The sequence below is a fragment of the Augochlora pura genome, chromosome 4 (genome assembly GCF_028453695.1).
Source record: "Augochlora pura isolate Apur16 chromosome 4, APUR_v2.2.1, whole genome shotgun sequence".
NCBI lineage: Eukaryota > Metazoa > Arthropoda > Insecta > Hymenoptera > Halictidae > Augochlora > Augochlora pura.
In genome coordinates this window covers 14,491,888-14,513,739 of record NC_135775.1, presented here as the reverse complement: position 1 = coordinate 14,513,739, position 21,852 = coordinate 14,491,888, and the positions used below count along the sequence as shown (strand labels likewise).

Sequence of the window (21,852 nt, the reverse complement as noted above, 5' to 3'; positions counted from 1 at the left end):
CTAAAAAGAATATTGTGATTAGAACAACAATGATCATTGATCGATCAATCCATTGGTCGATAAATTAGGTTATGTCAACTTATATTATCATCTACATGTAAAAAGGATGCCGTGATTAGAACAATAATCAATGATCGATCGATCCATTATTCGATAAGTTAGGTTTCTGATATTCTACACTATCCAACCCCTAGTTCCATTACTCGGAAGAAGTTCTATTATTACGAAGACTTCAGTAGCAACTTTGGCAGCGGAAGATGGACGTAGAATTTGCGGAGAGGAAGAAGTTCGAGAGGAAGGCGAAAGACGCGGGGAGAAAATCAATCGATTCCGGTGTTGATATCCGCGGCTGGGGCATCGACTAGAAAAGTTGCGCCAAGGAGGGAAAGGGATAAAAATCGCGCGCCTTGAACTTAACCGTACGAGGGAGGAGCGTGCGTAGCGTAGCGTCGCCTCACGGCCATTTTTGCGACAGAGCCGACAAAAAGGGCCTCGTGGCCGCCAAATTTGGAAAGCCGGCCGGGCCCGGGAGCGGCCTTTTACGGCCTCTTAGCCACCAATGGCCGCCTTCAACTTGAAAATCGAACGGTCTGCACGCCCGACTCGTGTTTTAACGCCTACGACATGTCTGTCCTTCTACTCGACGCGTGTCTCCCACTTCTTCCACGTTTTCAAACCGATATTTAACATTTAGAGAATCTTATTGCCATTATGACTGCGTCGTCTTTATTACTTCTTTGTTCCGCTGAGCGCGGCAGGGTAGTGTCTAATATACTTCGAAGATCGATTAACCCCTTCGGTGGAAATTAAACGTCATGCCTGCAAATATTTTCAGTGCCATACCCGAATTTGATAGACTCGCCGTATTAACCCTTTGCACTCGAGTGGCGACTCTGTGGCGCCATTAAAATTGTTGTAACACGTGCCAAAATTATTTTTGTAAATATCGTCAAAGCTTAGATTTAAAAAATTGTTGTGCAACTGGTATATGAGTCACGAGACTCAATATCATATGTATAGAATGAAGCCAGAAAAATGATTTTAAAATTTGCAGTTTAAACGACTTCTAGCACAATGGGTTAAATGTGCAGTCATATTTTAACGAGTCAATCTCATGGTGGAGATTTGTGATAGTAAACTGTTAGGTATGAATTTTGTTCCGTCCTTTTAATTCGAAAACAAATACAATTCTCTTGTCATCAATATTTAAATATTCAGGTAGGTGTGAATGAATAATGAATACAAAGTTTCTTACTTGTCAAGGAAATTATTGCGATCGAAAAAGTTCTGATTATTGTAATTGCAAATAAAATGGTATGATAGAACAAAAATTATTACGATATTTACGCATTTTTTTGATATTTTTTCCAGCTAAAATTGGGTGATAGTGGTTACAATGAATTACTAGAAAATAAACAATATTAAAAAGGAATTTAAATATTGTAAATTTTGTTCATAATAAATTTGATTATGTGAAAACATTTTTTGTTAATTTCATTATAACTAAAAAGGATATCTTTTAATTAGTATTCTATGTTAGCATTACGTTATCTATTTCTTTTATTGTAAATGAAGTTGTATCGATATTTATATAAATATATTAAATGAAAACAGTCATGTCTTAGTTTTATTTTGTAATAATTCCTCGCACAGAGACGCGTTAAATTAATTTGTCTGCACACTCATATTTTTGTTTGAATATCACTCGAAAAGCAAGAGGTTAAAAATCGTTTCCGTTTTTTTTGTTTCAACGAAATAGAAGGACCGGAATCATGACAACCATAAGAACATCTATTTGATACGCGATTGCCTATGAGCAGACTGCGAACCTGCGAATGCAAAATAAAAATATCTGCATTGTGCGTCATATGCAGGAGCTGAACAAACATTTATCTGATAATTGAATAAACTTAATGAATGAAATGTAATACAACAGTATCTTTAAATTGTTCAAATGTTTTCACATTGAATTTCATCTATTCATTTTGCCATAAATGCATAAATTCTGCAGTCTACTTATAAAGCTTTGTACAACTACAAATTTTGACTATTTCTCGCTGCAACAATTTGTGAATATCGTTAAAAGAATAATAAATATATATGAAAACCGCCGATGAAAGAAGTTCCATAGTTGCTTTTTAAAGAAATACCAAAAAGAAAAAAAAAAGATTTCATAGTCGAAGATCTTTTTAACGAGCTGCAGCAGCAATTCTGGTCTCGATTCTTGGTTCTCGATAAACGAAAAAAATGGCACCCCCGGCGGGATTCGCGCCAATGAAATTAAAATCAGTTCCCAGAAGTATCGAAAGAAACGCTCGAAATGAATCCCGGTTGGAAAAAAAGCGCGCAGAAATTCATCGCGGTACACGCGAGGCGGATTTTCGCTCGGGAAACGGAATCCTCTTCCGCGTGCTCGCAACTCCACGGCGGTACAATGTTTTTCTTACAATTAGTTAAACGAGCCGCATTCCCTCGCCCCCCGTAAGAGAAGCCGGCGCGCCGGAGCTTTCCCGAGCGGAAAAATCAACACGGCCAGTTAATTTCATTCAGATTTATGAGAATTAATGAACAAGCCTCGGTCCCTTAATTTCCTTTCGCGGCGCTCCGTGACCGCGGTCCCACGAGGCTCCTACTGTAGGTCGTCGACATCTTTCCACACGAAAATCTATTTGTGCCACGATCGATTGTCGTTTCGGGCACCATAGTTCGCGTACTCGATTTTATTGTCGCGGACGAGCGCGGTTACTATGCTAATGAGAGAGGAAGACCCGCCTCGAAGTTGGAGAAAATGGCAAAAATGGTCCGGTAAAAACGCACGCTAATGTCGAAGTTTCCGGTCCGCCGCGGTACCGGCAGCGATCAGCGCTTACGGTCGCCGAGCGGAAAAGTGGTGAGACAGGACGAAGGGGAAATTGGTTGCGCGTTGCACTTTCAGAGGACTTTTTGTCAGTCAGTCCTCCCGAGGAGCCAATGAAGTTCTCTTTCGTTCGGTCGTTATGGAGCCCTCTCCTCCGGCCGCGTTCCCGCCGACAGGTAAGAAATCCCGGGCAGAATTCGCGCCATGCGTCTCGAGAATACGAGGGGATATCTCCGGAATACATTCGCGGATCGAATGGGCACAGGAAACGGGGACGATTTCGAGGAACTTTCAACTACGAGCTTCCTCTCGATTATCCATTTCACGGACGACACTCTGCTTCCAAAAGTTCGCCGTTCTCTGAAGCGATCGCTCGCGGTTTCCCTCTGGTCTCGGAGGATTACAAAATACTCGCCGGCAATGTTTTCCTTTTGAAATTGTTCCGCGAAGAGGCTACAATGTTTCCTTTTTTAGATCCTCCGAGAATGAAATACAGGAAGTAGAATGAGCTATCGGTAGCGCGAATCAGACACCGAAGAATGCACGCTGTAGCAAACGAACCGACGTTGTCTTTCAATTAACCCTTAAGTAGTATACCGGGGCCGCGTGTTGCTGCTACGTTGTATTTTTATTTCATTTTATGGTAAAAATTTCTCCAACTTCTTATTACATTGTACCGGAATCAAGAATGAAATATAAATGGAGAGTTTATCTAGAATTAGATGAAGATACCTTTTTGCATTTTTCAGTTCGTGTTTATCGTAATCTCGATGTAGTCACTTTTTTACAAGTCGTTACAATTTAGTTGAACTCTTAGAATTTGTTGCAGAGGGTCGTTTAACTTTTTGCGACGCCGTCATGACTCATGATGAAGATTTCTAGTAATCACGAGTTAATCCCTCGCACTACCATCTATTTCACAACTAATCAGCCTAATTTTCCTGATAGAACGAGACGATTATTGTTTCTTGTATATTTTCACATACTTTCCTTCTTAAATGATAGAAGGATCACATTTTTTTGAATTTGGGGGAAATAAAATGACGTTTGCAGGCAATAGATCATGTATGAAATCTTCATCACGAGTCTATCTCGTTGCAACGCAAAGGGTTAACGATCTCCTTGATAAAACCCTGATGGAACGAAAAAACAGAAGAATCATTTTTCACGTTTCTAATTAGTTGATCACGTATAAAATCTATATCACGAGTCTAACTTGTTATATTTTGTTCTTATATGTTAAGACTTCGTAATTAGACACTAATCACGACATCTACCACGATCGTGCGCAATCAATCGACACTCGTATCATTTAAGATCTATTGTCTTACTACGTTCCCCTCTCCTTTTTGTGCCGGCAGTATTAACGACTACAAGTTTCTTTCGTGCAAGTGTCTGAAATAGTTACATTCTAGAACAGTGTATCACCACGTGTTCAGTCGCCATATTCCAACATTATACCGCAAAAAGTTAATTACAAATATTATTTCGTTTCTTTGAGCAAGAATAAAATTCTGTTCTATTTGCATTAATATCTCAGCACAGAAATACAAATACATGCACAAAATAATTCCATTTCTTTGAAAACATTATTACAATCGCAAAACTTGTAATAATTGTATCCGCGATGAAAATGCAGAGACATTAAGTTTCATATAATTTTGTGTTGTTTAAAAAAGTTGCACGAAGCAAAGAGTCTGGGAAGCTTGCTCTAATGCTCCAGTACCAAATTCGAAGGCAAAGTGAGCAGATTAATGACTAATGATTATAATTCGTCAATTATTTTAACTAATTTATAATAATTAGTAAAAAAGTAATCAGGCAAATCGTAATCTGATTAATTATTACTAATTACAACTTGTTAGGTATTATAAATTATTACGGATTACAACTAATTGTTATTAATTATTCAGATTAGTTTCTGCCAACTCTGTAAAGAACTGAAAGAGTGGAAGAGGTATCGGCAGCAAAGACAAGACGACGAATAAAAATGGGCGTGCCTTGGAAAAAGAGGATGGCCGAAAGTCTCGAAGCGGCACGGCCTGGCTATCGATATCCACGATTAGCATAAGAATATGGGAATCCCTGGTTGACCTCAGATCGGGGGAACGATTGCCCGTAAGCAGGGCAATTAGTCACGGCCTTATGACCCGCATGCGCGCACGTTGCACCGCAATTATTCTCCTAATCTTCTGTCATCGCGCGTTTTCCCGGTAATCGTCCGCATTAAATTCATCTCCGCGGTTCGCGTAATCGCTCTGCCGGCCGTGTAAGCAGCGGAGGGTTAAGCCCGAAACACAGAAACACAGAAGCGCAGAGAGGCGCGTAGAAAACTCCGCCGCGGGATATATAATATACATAATTAAAAGAGGTGCCTCGCTAACTACCGTTGCAATTACACGTTGCTACCGGGGATAGTGAAGAGAGTCCCTCCTCTCGTCGCCTTTATTCAATTACTCGCCGCGCTTGGCAAATCCGTGCACCGTAAACTTCAGCCATTTTTTGCCCCGCCCCTTCCCTCGTTTTCCACGCGCCCGCGTCCTACCTTGTTCTCAACAATAAAAACCACGAAAATTTCTCTTCGGCCGGTCCGAATCGTTAGCGCTCAACGCGCCCGTTCGATTACTCAATTATTCCGGCGATAAGTCGGAAAAAATCAATTAGACTCTGGTCGAGTCGAATAGGGAGTGAATAAAGTAGCCGTTGCTAAATCGAGAAAATTGTGCGCGGCGCTGGACACGCAACTGTTGTCGGAAGGGAAAGAGAGCCGTCGAAGCAATCGGCGCGATGCGGTGCACGAAACGCTCGTTGCACAATAAGCTTTTGATTCGTGCGATGGCATCATCCATCCGATCGTCATTGATTTCCCAATTTCATTCGACGTTTCCTTAGCAAATTCAAGGAAGAAGTGCCCCGAGAAATTCCCCAACGATACAAGCAGCACTTAACGTGTTAGCGCGAGCTGTAATCATGGAAAGCCTGGCCTACGACAATTTCTCTGCGATCGCAGTAGCGATGTACGCGCTATTAAACCCCTCTTTTTCCATGCGAGAAAAAACATTGTTTACGGCTACACCGCATTGTCCGTGTTTTCATCACCTGGCCAATAGACTTCCTGCATCCCACTTGGCCGGGTAAAAAAGGGAACTCGAAGCGCGGCAACCTGCTGGCTCCTTTTTTTTTTTGCCGCGATCGGGTTAATTGATCGGGAAAGGTTGTTCGATCGCACCATCGCGTCGCAAGAAAAGCGCGGCCGAGATCGGCCGAGGATGAAAAAAAGGAACGCGCGAGGCTCGTTCGTGATATAAAATCTTGGAAATGAGCGTCGCCGTAATTGTCTATCAGCCAGGATTATTTCCAACGCGGTGACTAATTGCCGGGAATTATTATGATCGATACTGGATCTTAATCGGTGCCCCGACCACAAAGTCGCGTTCGCCGGCCGCTGCGAACGATCGATCGTGCTCGTTAACGGTTAAAGACCGGTGCGCGCGTTACACCGCCATTAACGCCTCAGCTAATTATCATTTCGCGCTAAGATAAAAGCCCCCGTCGAAGACCTATTACAGCGCGATATCCCTCGTCACGGCACACCTCGATCCGTTCGTTCTCACCGCGTCGTCGAATCGATTAATCCTCGATTTTTCTGATCGCCGACAAATTGAAACGACGAATAAAAGCCGAGAAAAGGGAAACGAAAAGCGACAGGGAGAAGCCGAGGCCGCCGATTGCCCTGTTAACGCGTTATCGATCGATCGAACCGGCCGAGGAGCTCCACGGATCGACGATCGATCCGCTACCAATCGATTTCCACGATCCTGCCGCACCGTTACATTCCAGCCGGGCAAAAAGACGCGAAAAAATACTGCTTTCTAGCTCGGCGACGATTCAAAAACCGTTCTCCGCGCGGAAAGAGAAGAGAGAAGAGGGAGGAAAAGAGAAAGGGAGAGAGAGAGAGAGAGAGAGAGAGAGCGAGAGAGGAGAGTGTACACGCGAAGCGTTCACGACTTTTTACAGGCAAATCATTTTCACAGGTTGACACTACGGATTATTTTCTTGCGCGGAGCCGAGCCGAGCGGAGTTGGGCCGGGCCGAGCAACGCCGAGCCAAGCCGATTCCAAACGGTTTTTCTCGCCACGTGGCCAGCCGAGGAGAAAAAACCACGCCGATCAGCGAAACGATTAATTACAAAGTCGGAGAACGATACGAGCGCGCGCATGGATCGGATAAAGCCACCTCAGCCGTGAACGATCCTCGATCTTTTCCAGAGCCTTTTTTTTATATTCCGATCTGTCTTGAATTTCATGGAAACGAGAGGAAGTCGAGGTTCAATAATTGATAGACGCTGTGGCGACTCCGTTCCTCGGTGGTTTTCACGCTACAAGTTCCTTTTGTCTCGCTGTTTTCGGCTCGAACGACTGTTACAATGTGTTTTGAAACCGACTAATTGCGTCCGTGACCATTAACCGTGGGGTCCTGCATTCCGGTGACGCGGTTACGTCACAAAGATATTCGCGACGCAATTTTTTCGCTCTACAAAATTCTTCTGGTTTTATTATTTATTATTAAACCAATTGTTGCTTAGTTAACTGAAGCTTGGTTAATTCTTTTAGCGTCGGCCGAATATGTGTAACAATGCTATACAATGTTACAACACCCGCTTTTGCCTTACTTTAAAGGTATTCTTTAACCAACAACTATGAACTTATCGTTTTTCCTTTATCCTTGTAACGAGAACGTTTATAATAAAGTGTACCCGAGTAAAACAATTGTACCAAGGTGTGTAATTTGGTAAGATTTGTGAACCGGTTTATGAAAAGTTTGTAAATAATTGTAATTAGAAAATCCATAAAGAAGCGCGCTATCTAAGAAATAAGAGTTTTTTTTAAATAAAAAGGTTAATTTTACGAGCTATTTCAGAAATAAATCAGCAAACTTTAAATATGAATTTAGAACCGTAAAACAAATTTTTTTCTAGAATTATTCTCACAAATGATTCCGTCAAGAAATATTTGCTACCAAAATTGTATAATTTAGGAATGCAAGTTATCGGTTTATCACGTAGATTACTCAACAGAAAGGATGTATTTATTTCTAAAGATAAAACTTCCAGCTTGGAGACAAGCGTCGCACCTATCAATAACAGAAGAAGTGGACAATTGACATTGTCCACCTGTCACAACATTACACGCGTGCACTGTTCTGAACCTTAATCCTCGCAGAACGAATATGGGTCACTCGAGAAACAAAATTACATTTTGGAATCTGTTTATACCTAATGTTTGTTTGAATTACGGAATGGCTCAACCTCGGCCTCCGTAAGGTCCGTCCTTCGAGTGTTAATATTTGTATGTTACATTAACACAGGTTGTTTCAAAGCCGAAGATAGTCATTTTGAACACTGTTTGTAATAACTGCAGTTCCCTCTGGTAATAATTACAACAATTTTCTACAGTAATATTTTGAATACACCTGAATTATTTCAGTAGCATGCATTGCTAAGTTCTACAACTTTGGTAGTAAATATTTCTGGATGGAGGCATTTGCGAGCATACTTCCAGAGGAAATATTTGTTTGTTTTACGGTCCTAAATTCAATCTGAAGTTTGTCGGCTCAACTCTGACACACCCTTACAGGAGCGACAATTTATTGATCTATTACGAGCTGGATGATGTTTGCTTCAATTATTCAGGATCAAATCGGAGACTGTAATTAAACACGAATTGGCAAACGCGTTTGTGCGCGGCTACCGGTTTCTACTACTTGAAAAGTAATCGAATAAAGTGGACAATTATTCGAATAATTACATATTGATTAAAGACCGCTGCTAGCAATCGATCGGTCAAATTAATTAATGAAAACATTAACGAATGTATAAACTTCGGGGAGACGGTGGTAGCAATGACTGCGAATCGGCGTTGCTCTCTATGAAAGTTGATCGAACCGCTTTTCCCGCCACCCCGGTATTGTCAGACATTAATTACCGAAGCGCCGCAATAATTCATTCCCGGCGGAGATGCAAATAACACGCGGAACTCCGTTCAACGCGATGAATGTCCGGCGATTAGCTTCCGAAGCGTCGGGTCCCCGGGTAACGCGAGATAATCTCAATATTAATCATCGTCTTCGGAAGCGCATAACGCTGTTATTGTCTTCGGAAGGATAATTCGCGAGATCGCTGTAAGAAGATCGTTCCAGTCCGGTTTTTGCTGGGCTTTTAATTGTGCGACGATAAATGGAAACGAAGAGACGATTGATCATCCGGGATCGGCCGGTGGAATCGCGACGGTTCCTCGTGAAAAATTGCGATACCATGCTAATTTCCGGAATTATCGATTAATCGAATCAACGACTCGGTTTCTTTCGGAATAAAATTCCAAGGCGACTCGGAGATACGATCCAGAGATCTCGGCAATTTCGCGCCAGCGCAGAGCGGCGATTTACAGGCGACTTCGCACTCCAATTTAGAGAATGCTCGACGATTTCCTAATTATGTTTGATTTACTATACGATCGTTTCGATCGCGAGAAAAAGCTAATCTCTCGGCTTCCCGTTCCCGAGGCTTTCTGCGTTTTGTAAATTGTTCGCGGCAAGAAACACGGCGCGAGTCAAACATCCACGACGAATATCGAATAGGATGATCTTCCAGAGGAAAAGTTCTCGGCTGGAAAATGTTCCGTTATCGCAGAACTATTGCGAGGTGGCTCGTTGAAAAGCGAGTTTCGAATTTCTTGAAATGTTGCGTGTGTCAAGGCTGTTAGACCAGTGGAAAACTTTCTAGTGGCATCAACGATGAAAGGATTTTCCTATTCCATAAAAATGTGTCTCGCGGCTCGTCGATGCCCTTCGTCTCTCTCTATCTCCCCCCTTCCTTTCTGTCTCTCTCTCTCTCTCCTTCTCTCTTTCCCCCCCCCCCTCCCCCCCCCCCTCTCTCTCTCTCCTCTCTTTCTCTCCCTCTCTACAATTATGTCAGCGGTTTGGTATGAGGATTCGCTACCGAGAAGCCGCGTCTCGTTGACGAATAGCGAGAAAAATGAGTCGCGGTTTCAACTGGATTCGTAACACCGTATTATTCTTTTTTCTTGCCAACAGCTACAGTTTCCCGGAACCCCCCGAAACGCGTTCAAATTTATGACCAGGAAGAGTGAAGCTGTTTTGAACCGAGCTAAGCCGAGACGGGTCAATGTCTAACAAAGGTGACTGGAAAAAAAAACATGGACGATGGGACAAACAAAGCATTTTGAACACACCGAGTGGCTACTTTTTTAAGGAGCCGCGGACATGCTCCGGTATAACGTAAATCCGGCGAATGCAAAATACCGTTTAATGCAATTAGAAAACGCGAAGCTCGGGGGAAGATTGGATCTCGATATGAATGGATCGTGAAAAAAGCTTGCCTCGTTGAAGCCAATAAAATATTTATGGATCCGGTGTGATGTAAATGCCAGTAATCTATTCGTACGTCAAATTGCAGCGCTATAATAAATAGTAACACGTGGGTTTTTTTTTCTGTCATTCTCGAGTCAGAGCTGTCTAAGCTCTTGAAATGTTAATAGAGATGGCGTTGGACTTTGCAGAACGCTTTCTTTAAATAGTAGCATGGCAATTAAGAAATTAAATTGATAATCGATTGACACGATCTTTGACACGCGGCCATTAAATTGTACTATATTTGAAACAGGAGAACCTGAAGAAATACACAACTGTGAGACTTCTTTGCGTCGCTAAAAACCATGCTCCAAAAATGTCTAACAACAACAGCGCACGTCGACTGATACAGTGACAAGAAAACCAAAAAAATTGACGTCTTATTCATAATCTTGTTTACAATCTAGTACGGTATAGTAGAAATCCAGTGGTCCAAAAACTTTGGTTTTCTGTCTTCGCAGCGTAAACCTACCGAGACGTGGATGTAATCACTCTGTGGCAAGATGGAATAAGATACGATAATCGTTACGTTTGATATACAATTCTTGTCAATTCTTAATGAGCTTTGTTAACTTGAATATTCCCACTCGGTTCATAATTAACAGAGAATCTACCGAACTGTAAAAGTAACTAACATGTGTTGCTTTATAAAAACTGAATTTATTTAGAATATTAAACATTTTTAGCGTAATATAAGCTCGAATGGAGGAATTAATTCGGTCGTATCTTCATAATTTTAATAATTTGGAATTGCGAGACCGATCATTTTAACTTGGTGTGGTAGGTTTAATGCTAATCCACATGACCCTAATGGTTGCCCAAGAGTTTAGGGCAATATACACCCTTTATGCCACAGTTTGCAAACAACTTTTTGGAATTCTTTATAAAATATGTTCCTCGCATTCCACAATAAATATATTGCAAAAGATAATTTAACCCTTACCTCTTTGCCCTATAATATCGTATCAGACTGTTTATGAAGATTTGGAACATGGTCGACTAATTATGTATGTTATTTGCATCTTTCAAATCGAAGTTAAATTCTGTCCATCTACCACCAATATTCAAACGTTGAAGTAAAGGTTGCCATATAATAAATATATATTTTCTGTCTGACATAGGAATTTATGTAAAATAAATCGTAGTATAAGTGGTAAACCGGTCAGGTACCATCCATTCTCAAATTTTACAGCCAGAGTCCCGTGCAAATTTACGTCCAATTACAGGTTATTAAAAAAATCGAACGTCCAAAAGGTATTTGTATCAAATGCTCAGAAGTATTGTTAACATTAAACCCTTCGCTATACTTAATAATTAACACTAAACGAGACTGTATTTTAAGTTTCGTTCGTACTGATTCTCGCCGAAGGGCTAAAAGCCACAAAGTCTAGTCAACACTAAATCTACCGAGGTCTAAAAGCGGCAGATAAAAATAGCTCCATAAGAATGACGAGATCGAACTTATTAAAATTTTTCACAATTTTTGTAATAATGCATTTATGAATAAAGGCATATGTATTCAACAATTTTTAATGGAAACAGCTTCATAACTTGAATAATTTTGAAATAAAAAATGTAAAACCGGTCATTTGACCAGCGGCGGTAGCTTTAGTGTTGTGGGTTGAGGGTATATGAGTAAGTGGATGAGGTTAGAGCGAACAGAGGGCGATTGGATTCGCGTCTCGTAGGTGTTCGACAAACCGAGGACGCGAGACCGTGGAGAAGACGAAATCGAAGGAAAGACAGAATTTTCAGAGACTCACTTTGCTCTGGACGTAGTCGAGGGCCAGCATACAATCCGAATATCCGCTCTCGGTCTTGATGGTAGTGCCGGCTTGTCCTGGTCCGGTGGAGCAGAACCCGGAACCGACGACTCCGACGGGGCCCCCGAGTCCCGCGGCGGCCGCCGCCGCGACGCTGTCCCGGTACCACGGATACATGTTACACCAAAACACCCGTGAAAGCAGTCACTCTTCAAAAAATCTATCCTCCGGAGAACCACTCCGCGGCCCGCTCGAAACGTTTCTTCCGACTTCGAGTCGGAATCGCAGAATGCCACGAGCTTCTAGTGACGTCACTGGGAGCACTTACTCCGCGTCTCGTCGGATGGTTCTATCCACGGGCTAAATTCTCGGATATCTTCGATTCGAGACACCAATCCAGTCTTTTGTTCGCGATGCTTGAAAAACTTACGGGATAAAAGCAAATATCCCAGGAACGTAGTTTTGGTGATCGGTAGTTCCGTCTCAACGCGTTTCACTAAACCCGGAACACAAGAACCGGCGCTGGAACGGCAGAGAACGAACCGATACACTGGCACGCGCCAAACACCACGGATCCGAATCGACCGAAGGTAGACGACGAGGCTATGTAAATAAGCCGCGTCCTCACGGACACAAGGGTGAACACACTCTGTTATGTTTCTCCCGTGCGACGCGACCTTCGGCCAAGAGTCCCTCGGCGATAGTAAGTACAGTTTCTACTTCAAAATAGACGACACAGTGTCTTCTTGCTCCCTCTTGCCTCCGTTTCTCTCTTGACTAGATTATTCGCTATGTTACCCCCCTCTCCCGTCACTACCTACCTATTTATCTATCTATCTATCTATCTATCTTTGCATGTATATATATATGCGTATATATGCTGTCTGTTTTCTGTTTTATAGTTTCGTATAGGTTAAGAATTTGCTATTGCACACGCGTGATTGCACTCGTTAAACTACACCAGACTTACTTCGATGGTCCACGAGTCCGCGGTCCTCTGTCCCTGTCGACCACGCTGCTCACTGTCATCGCACGCCTCGTTAAGTCCGATCGTGTCACTGTCTTCTTATTTTCTTTCTGTCTCTCTGTCTCTTTCTCTATCTTCGTCTACTCGATGCCACGGTAGAAGACGCACCGTCGACGGTCCATGTTGTTCGTCCTGTATCCGAGGAACGTCGCACCGAGTGTCCTAGTTCAGCTGAACCCTGGCGGGTACCTGGGTCGGTCTACCGGGTCACCCGAGACATAACCTTCGGCTTGCGGACGCGCCATGCGATACCAGACACAAGCATAATCAACCTGTGTGTACACTGTGACCCGTTCACACGCGAGATACCCACGAACAGGTCCGCGGCGACGAACGTGACGCGACCGCGGCCATTTTAACCGGCGACGAGAAGTGGCGCGAAAACCGGCTGCGCCCGGAAAACGCAGCCTCTTTTCCGCTGGCCTCTCGAACGCGATCGATGGAGATCCGATCGGCGCCGTTCCACCGTCGTCTCTCCGCTGACAGGTGACCGTGCTTCTCTGCCTTTTTTCGCCGTTGTTTTTGCTCGGTGTAGCCAGGCCTCGGGGAAAAAAACAGAACCGACGGGGCCCGGAAATCGTGAACCGTGGACCGCGGACGCGGTTTCAGCACTGACGCGGGAGTCGCGATTCGAACAACCGTTCGGCCGTGCTCGGACCTACTCGGCTACCGTCGGCCGCGCTCCGCGCGATACATCGCGACTTGCTCGTGGCCAACCGCCGTCGGTGGGGGTAACGAGGCGCCCGGGAGGGAGACGACGCGAGGGTGGGGAGGCGGGCGGGTTTTCTTCTCTTCCTCTCTCTCTCTTTTTAACCCCTTCTCTTCCACCACATTCTCTCTCTCTCTCTCTCTCTCTCTCTGTTACTCTATCACGGTATATTATTATATTTTAATAGAAATACCTATCATAATTGGCTTATCAGAGCATAGGAAATAGATTGCTAATTAAATTCTGTTTGTACAAAGTTCATGAAAACTGAGGAAAGAAAAATGGAGATTTGTTGAAAGGTAAGCAACATTTGTTGACACTGGAATAGTTTAGTTAATAGTTTAGAATGAATGACACTTTGACTGCCACGTCAACAACCACAAGAATTTTATAAATTTAATAAAATTAAAATTGAAAAGTTAACTTGTATGACATTAAGTTTGTTCTCAATATCTTTACATTTTCCGGATCCTAATCGACTTAGGCAGATACAATAGATCAGCACAGAAATTTGTACAAATAATTTCATAATCCAATAATGGGCGATACGTCAGTCAAAATGTTAATATCAGAAGTACCGTACCAGTTAAGATGCCTGGTTTTTTATTTTCGTTTTTATATTTCCTGATATTGTAAAAATGTATTCACGAATAATTTTTAGACAATCTTCATTATTCGAGCGTATGTGTAATAGAAATCGTACGAAATTTAAATAAATCTAATCTTAGTAGTGTTATGAAACAATAGAGCTTCATAGCTTTAATGTTATAGAAAGATGAAGTATGTTAATGCTAGAACTATCAGACTCGAGAACATGGCGAACTTTGGAATCATTATTTAATAATTATTAATGTTGTAAAAATAGTTTGACGGGTAATGGAAATTGCAATAAAAATTGTGCAGTGTTCTTATGAGTCGACCGTCTCATTATTTTTGAAAGAAAATATGAAGTAAACGATTTTAGAATAAAGAAGATAGTGTATGTAAATAGTAGATTCTAGAAGAATTTTGGAATCTGTTGTTGATTATTTAGTGACTACGGATTTTATAAAGTTATAGGAAAACTGAACAGACCAAATACAAAATAGTAAAGACATTAGAATAATTTCAAGACACTTTTACAGTGTTTTCAACTTAGTAGAATTTTTAAAGAAAGAAACATATTATTATCTAATATACGTTTCTTACAATTAACTTCGGCGATTCTCCTTTTGCATAAAGGTCCGCAATCTAGTAATAATTGTGCTGCATTCTTCACACTTCTGTTTGATTCAGTGCACACAAAAGTTAGTGTAGATGTGAGTTAATTCTTATTCTAACATTTATTTTCTACCCGTTTTCAGCCTAATTAAACGTCTGGTTCCAATAAAATGATATGAAATAAACACACTCGGTTGAATCCTTAAGACCAGACTGCTTGAGATCCCGCCAAGATAAAGCAGGAAGAATCCTGAATAGGAAAAGGTTCTTGGGCTGGAGAAGCGAGACCGAACCCTGACCTGGTTCAACTTAATTTCACGCTGGCAGACGCGTCAAGGAATAGGTTGGAAAAGGTCACGAGCATAGCGAGGCATCATGCAAAAAGCCGCCCCTGAAACGGTCCACGAATTCCTGGGGAATTTCTTCGTAGGAAGGGAAAAAACGGTCCCTAGGATAAAAAGTCACCCCACCGAGACGAGGGGTCGGTGGACGCGTGCACAGAAATATCTCTTGAACCAATCTCCTTCTCATTTGTCTTCTGCTCGTCACTCGTCAATTATTCACAGCTTCGAAGACTTCCCGAGGACTCGAAGAGTCATCCGATTGCAGTGTGCGCTCGCAGAAAGCACAACGTGACGGGGAAACAATGGCGCAGTACACAAGCGTGACAAGACGCAGGAAGAAACGAGATCTTGAATAATAGTTGCCACTCGTTTAGCAACCCCTTTGAACTTGAACCTCGAACATCCCTCCAATGGTGTCGCTGTAAAAAGGCACCCAGCAGGAAGCGATGTCATCGACCCCCTCGGCATGGTCCAGAAAAGAGCTATAACCACAAATCTTATCGTCGAGGGTGGAGGCAGAATAGAAAGGGGTTGATGGTCACGGTTACAGGGTCACTGGACTAGAGATGCTCCACTTTCTTAAACGTCCGCAGCTACCAGCTGCCGCATAGGTCAGTTCTTGCACCGAAAATTGGGAAATGATCTTAGTGGACTTCCTTCTACCATATAAAACGAACCTTCATAGCTTTTAAGAATACTCTATTGTTTCATTGTATCAAAATACTACTTTCAACTGTCAACGCCCCCGTGCACATGCAATTAACGATCAGCAATACTTCCCAATGTCTGCCCGAGTCGCTGAGATCCCAGAATTCCGCAACATTTTGAATACTGCTGGGAACTGTGCTGACCTAGAAGAACCTAGTGCACCCCTGCCGACAGCTCTACCCGACCAAATCGCAACCCCCGGAAAGGAATTAGGCGAAGAACCGTGGTCGGCGTCGACCCCCGCGGCGCGCCTGAAAAACAAGCTATAACCAGAAATCTTATCGCCAAGTCGCGGGACCAAGTAGAGGAAGACGCGGGAGGGTGGCCGGTTAGGTTCAAGGGGGAGTTTGTCCCACCTTCTGAGCTACCTAACAAGTAGCCTGTAAGAAGAGCCGTTTCGCCCGGTGATTCGTGCTCGTAGAGCTGCCGGCGGCGTCGTTGCTGGCCGGAGGAAAAACTGCGACACGGTTTTTCGGCCAGCGAGAGACTCCCTCGAAGTTCAAGGCCATCCTCGAAGAAAGGAGAGAGAGGGGAGCTTTTTTGTTTTCTGCTGCTGGCTCCGCGACGGGAACGACCGACAAACCGACAGACCCGGCTGGCCGACGCGTCTATCTCTTCGGCAGACCGTTTTTTCGACACCTGTTCTCTTCAGGTTGACGCGGTGACCTTTCTTCGAAGGTTGCGCGAGCGCGATCCTTCCGGGACCAGTCGAGCGTCTCTGGACCAGCGAGACACCTGGGTCGACGATGAGGACCACGCCTGGATGGTTTTAGGAACGTTGGTAGTCGATAAAGGCGACGAAGGATTCCGATGGACACAAAGGTGCCGATGAGGAAGCCGAAGAAGTTCGTTGAATTTAGAAGAGAGGAAACGAGGGGGTTTTGCAATGGAGGACACCGATACGCTCCGGGATTCATATTCCTCTCGTGTATGCTGGATAGCAAAGGAAACCGCCTCGAAACCCTGGAAACCATCGGCGGCATTGATCGAGCTTGTTGGTCCAGGATCGCGGCCATCTTCCTCCGCCGGTTTTCACCGACCAATCGACCGGACGAGACGGGCGAAATTTGAAAAATCCCGGGACGAATCGTCCGGATGGTGCTCGTTGGTCGGTTCTGGTCGGCCATGTTGCCACCGTACGGGAGAGGAAGAGGCAGGGAGGAGGGCGAAAGAGGCGGCCGGCCGGGTAACAAGAAATCTTGAAACAGAGCAAAAGGGTGGAGACGGAGATTAATGAGAAACGAATCCGGCTGCGAGAGGAGAGAGAGAGAGAGAGGGGGAGAGAGAGAGTCGTACGAGAAGGAAGATCGGAGGAGCCTTCTGAACCGATCCTCGAAAAGGGCTCGCCATGTTGGAAGGGAAATAGACGACATTCCCGTGGCCGTTGGCACAGGTCAGGGTTAGACGACCGCCAACTTTTCCAGCTAAGCTATTTCTTCGCTCGGTAGATCTTTGCTTCTGAAAGAACGCTCCTAAGAAGCGACAACGCCTAACCTAGACCTCCGCGCCTCGTTTTTTTTTTCGAGTCTCGAAGGGCTCCCCGTTCCCCGGCCATTCGTCGAATTTCCGTTTCGGCAGAAAAGGGCGTTCCTTGATTATTCGATTAGAATTCCACGCGAACGTTTCGCGGGAATTCCGCTTCACACGCACGCCGCCTATTTTTTCCCGAATCCACCCGCGCAATCCACGAATCGCTGATAACGGGGATCCGCAACCCCGGCTGGCGAGACGCGCCGGGACTCATGCATAATTAATTAAATGGATATGCAGTTTCGATTGCAGGCGATGCCGAGGCCGGTACACACCCCATTCCTCTCGGAGGGTTGGGTTGCTCATTTAGAAAATGAAATTGCGCGAGAGGGCGTGCACCCTCTCCCCGGGAACATGCGCACCTCGTTACATCATCCCTCTAGGTATTACGAAGGTCCAGCAGCTCGGTTCGATCCTCCTACGAGGACCTCGCTTCCTCCGGCGCCCTGCGCCGCAAGGAAAATGGAGGCGTTTTTGCCGCCGGTGTACATCGACGTGCTTACCATTTTATGACCCGCCCTGCGGATGAATTTTGCTCGAGACTATTATCGTTAATTAGACTCTCGAGCTCTCGTGCGAGAGAAATGAAACTTGCTGTCCTTTCCAATTGCAAAACTACGCAATTTTTAAACGGCCAGATCTACGGATCTTTTATGCCTCTATCGTCCTTGAGGTTAAGTATAACCGATGCCCGGCTTTGCCGATTATTCGTCAGATCAATCACGCCAAATAGCATCCGACCGTAGAAACGAGTACCGTCTCCGTTCTTTAAAGTTCCCACCGATTTTCTTTGGTACGCGAGATGACAAAGTCGATCGGTTTTCGAAACAGGAGTGCCTCCAGCGTTTCGAGGACTAGGAATGGCACGCGCGAGAGACGGTTTGGTTTCTCGAGAGGAAAACTGCCGGTGAAAAACGGGTCCATAGATTCGGTGCTCGTTGGAGGATCGGTTTTTGTCCGGGTCTCGCGGTGTCGCTCGCCGGAGGATCCTTCGCAGATGGCGCAAGGGCCGGAGGACTCGTGATTAATTAAAACTCGTTTCCGCGGCTTTCGTGCCGCGAACTCCGCCGCGAGGAAGGCGAGGAAGGCGAGGAAGGCGAGGAAGGCGAGGAAGACGAGAAGCACGCGACGCGCGACGGGGGGCTCGGTTGCTCGGTTGATCCGCAGACTTACGCCTTGGACCAGGATGGGCGGCCGCACCCCTCGAACGAGGGGTTGGCCCTCCCGAGGAACCGAGGAACCGAACTCTCTCTCCTGCAAGTCCGCGGCACGAAAAGCAGCCATGCGCACCTCTCTGCCATCATGAAACCTTCCCCCCCTCCACCCTAGGGGTGGAGGGTCGATGCTGCCACACCTGTGCAGCTGCAGCCCGTAGCTCGGGGTGCCGGTCTCTGGGTAGGGGGCAGACCCGGACGCCGATCTTGATTTCTAAGCTGAATAATGGCCAACCGAGGAGTAGACGTCGCGAGAAACATCCGCGATTTCCATAGCATTTTCTCCAGAATCACCTGATCTCAGTTTCTTCGTTAACCTTTCAAGCGACTTTCCGATAGCGAATACGGTTCAACGATCCCTGTATTCGATGTGCGAGGTAATTAGAACTCCTAGTTCAGCTTCCGCAAGGGTTCTTTGAGAGTTTTCTAGAAGAGTGGTAATAAACTTCTCGGTAGGAGTAGACAAAGGAAAAGACTCGCCTGGAGTCGAAGTAGCTCCGAGAGATTCTTTGTCGCGTTATTTTGGATTCGGTGGTGAAAGAGGAGTGGTAGAGGAGAGTGCGAGGGCTCGAATTCGGAAAAAAAGGTCGTTGCAGAAAAGTTTAGCGGGTGTCTTCGAAGCGAGAGGCTAGCAGCTAATCGAGGAGGAGCGACGAGGAAGCGACTGGGCCGGCCTAGTGGGACGAAGAGGATCGATAGGAGGGAAAGGCAGAAAGCGGGGGCTGAGAGAGCGAGGGAGAGCGAGCGAGAGAGGACCGGCCGCGGTGAGGTCGATGAGGAAGGCTGCCTGGCTCGGTCGGCGCACTCAGAGGCGTAACCGGCTGCCGCGTCTCGATTGGTCGAGACCGGAGCTGCCCGGTTTCCACCCATCGCAGGCGCAAGTCTGAAAAAATCCCGATCCCCTCCAGGACGTGGAAAGCGAGCCGAGGAAGGAGTCCCGAAGGTGGACGAGAGAGGAATCGCGCGAAAAGGAGCCAGACAGGAGCCGCTTTGGGACTCCAGAGAGACCAGCGGTCCTCCGCGCCGAGGGGCAACCCCGCCCGAGGGTTGACTTCCAGGTCCCTCCAGCCCTCCAACTCCAGGCCGGGAGCTGCCGCCATCACCGCCTCCCCGTTCACCCCGGTCACTCCAACCCCGTCTCCTCTCTCCTCTCTCCTCTCTCCTCTCTCCTCGGGCCGCGGCCGGGTGTCACCGAATCCAGGATCTCATCCGGCTCTGCCTTTTTTCTCGACGCGCCTCCGCCGTGCCGGAGAGTTCCGTCATTTCCGAAGGAGCTTCAATGTTTTAAAAGGGGTTGAGGGCGGCCGTTGCACCGGATCGCTCCCTCCTCCGTTTTTCGTTGCGGCTTCGGCTAGCCTCGTCCTCGTGCGCCGCGATAACGTCGTTTCGCGTCCTGACGGCTAATTTTGCCGAGCGATTTCCGAACTCGAAATTCCTCAGCGACCAGACTTTTCTAGTTCGATGGAATGCGAATCTCGAGGCGAATAAATCGAAGAGATTCATCCGTCCACGCCGGATGGCGTGCTCGCGGTAATTGCCGAGCGAAATGGGATCGTGCAGTCGAGGTCCACGGTGCACCGTGAGACGAATTCGGAGGTGAAATTAGCGACAGCCGCGTAAGAGACCCTTTAACGACCGGACAGTCGTGCGGCTCCCCGGGCCGAAATGAGCTGAAAACGGTCCGAAATAAAATTAGGATGCCGCGCGGCGTTCCGGCCGGCTGTCTCCAGGTAGACATTGAGTTTGCCCTCGCACATTCCTCGTCCTTTTGCGGCAACTGGAATTGGAACTAAAATTCTGAAAGGATACGGCGCGGAATAGCGTCTCCTCTGGGCCAGCCCTTAAGTAATCCCGTCCCCGCAGAGATAGTATTCTAAAGAAGTCCAAGGGTGAAAAAAACTCAGTGGCATTTTAGGCGGGGATCGCCCTTGACCATCTGCCCGCATCCCACCCTGTTCCTCCGACCGCTCGCGGTGGATCGTCCGATCAAAAACGATCGATTAACAGGGGGCAAAGAAGCTTTCGTCGATGATCTCCGTTGACGTAATTTTCGGAATTCCTCGCGCCCTCTCGAAACCGTCGACAGATGCTCGCGAGGCGGGAGGCGTCTTCTTTGTAGCCGGATCCATGGATCCCCGAGAGGCTTCTTGTTCGGCCCTGGACCGATTTACGAGCCGGGCTTTTCAATGAAATTAATAGACGCGATTAAGGCCAGAAGATGGCTCGTCGATGATGGCGACCGTTCTCGAGGCTATCGACGCGGCGATCTCCGGCTTCTGCGCGTCTTTTCCTATTCCCATATACACCGGTGCTAATTACTGCTCCACGATTCGACGAGTGGGTTTCCCATAGAGGGAAATGGAATTTTCTTGGCGCGCGGAGTTCAAAGTCGTCGGCTTTCCTGGAGGCCGGAAAGACGCCGGGAGTCAACGGACTCGATTCTCCTCGCCATGGCGCGCGGCGAAGTACCGTTCGCGACGTCGATCGATGGATCCGTGGCACTCGAATACCTCTCCGTGGATCAATTAGTTCCTTCCTTAGAAAATAGAGTCCGCCGAGTAATTGCTCGAAATTCTTCTGGCGTCGTTAAGACTCCATCCTTTGACCGGATGTCGCTCCTCGGAATCCGCAGGACACGTAGCATTCGTTGGATCCAACCAGTTCGATTTTCGACCGAAGACGGTTCTGCGGCCGATCCCATCGATCATCCCCGAATAATTCGTGAAGCGCCGGGAATCCCGGGGATAACACTGATAACTCGCTTAACGATCGTCTCGAGGACGCGAAAAATCGCGAGTCACGGGGAAAAGGGGATTCCCCGCCGCGATGGAGAAGGGACAGCGAGATTACACGGCACAATCCGCAAACGAGCGAACTTGGCCCGCGTTCTAATTGCGAATATGACTGTGCTTAATTTCCCCCTGCGCAGACCGGTGCACGCGGAACCTCGCCCGATGGAATTATCGCTTCGCGTTCTCTCTCGAACGGTCTCGTGACCAAAACCCCTCAACTAGCATATTTCTTCAAGGTACGATTCCCCACGAGCGTCGGATCTACACTGCTAGACGTAGG

At 46.0% G+C, this 21,852-nt stretch overlaps 1 protein-coding gene across 1 annotated transcript in view; it reads right to left on the bottom strand.

The window, feature by feature from the left end:
• Positions 1-13,672, bottom strand: part of LOC144469470 (zinc finger protein rotund) — a 298,144-nt gene extending 284,472 nt beyond the window's left edge. The window contains exon 1 of the mRNA XM_078179804.1: positions 12,049-13,672. Coding sequence (XP_078035930.1) covers positions 12,049-12,225 — 177 coding nt within the window. The 5' untranslated portion in view covers positions 12,226-13,672. The remainder of the gene's footprint in view (positions 1-12,048) is intronic.
• Between the last annotated feature and the right edge of the window lie 8,180 nt (positions 13,673-21,852).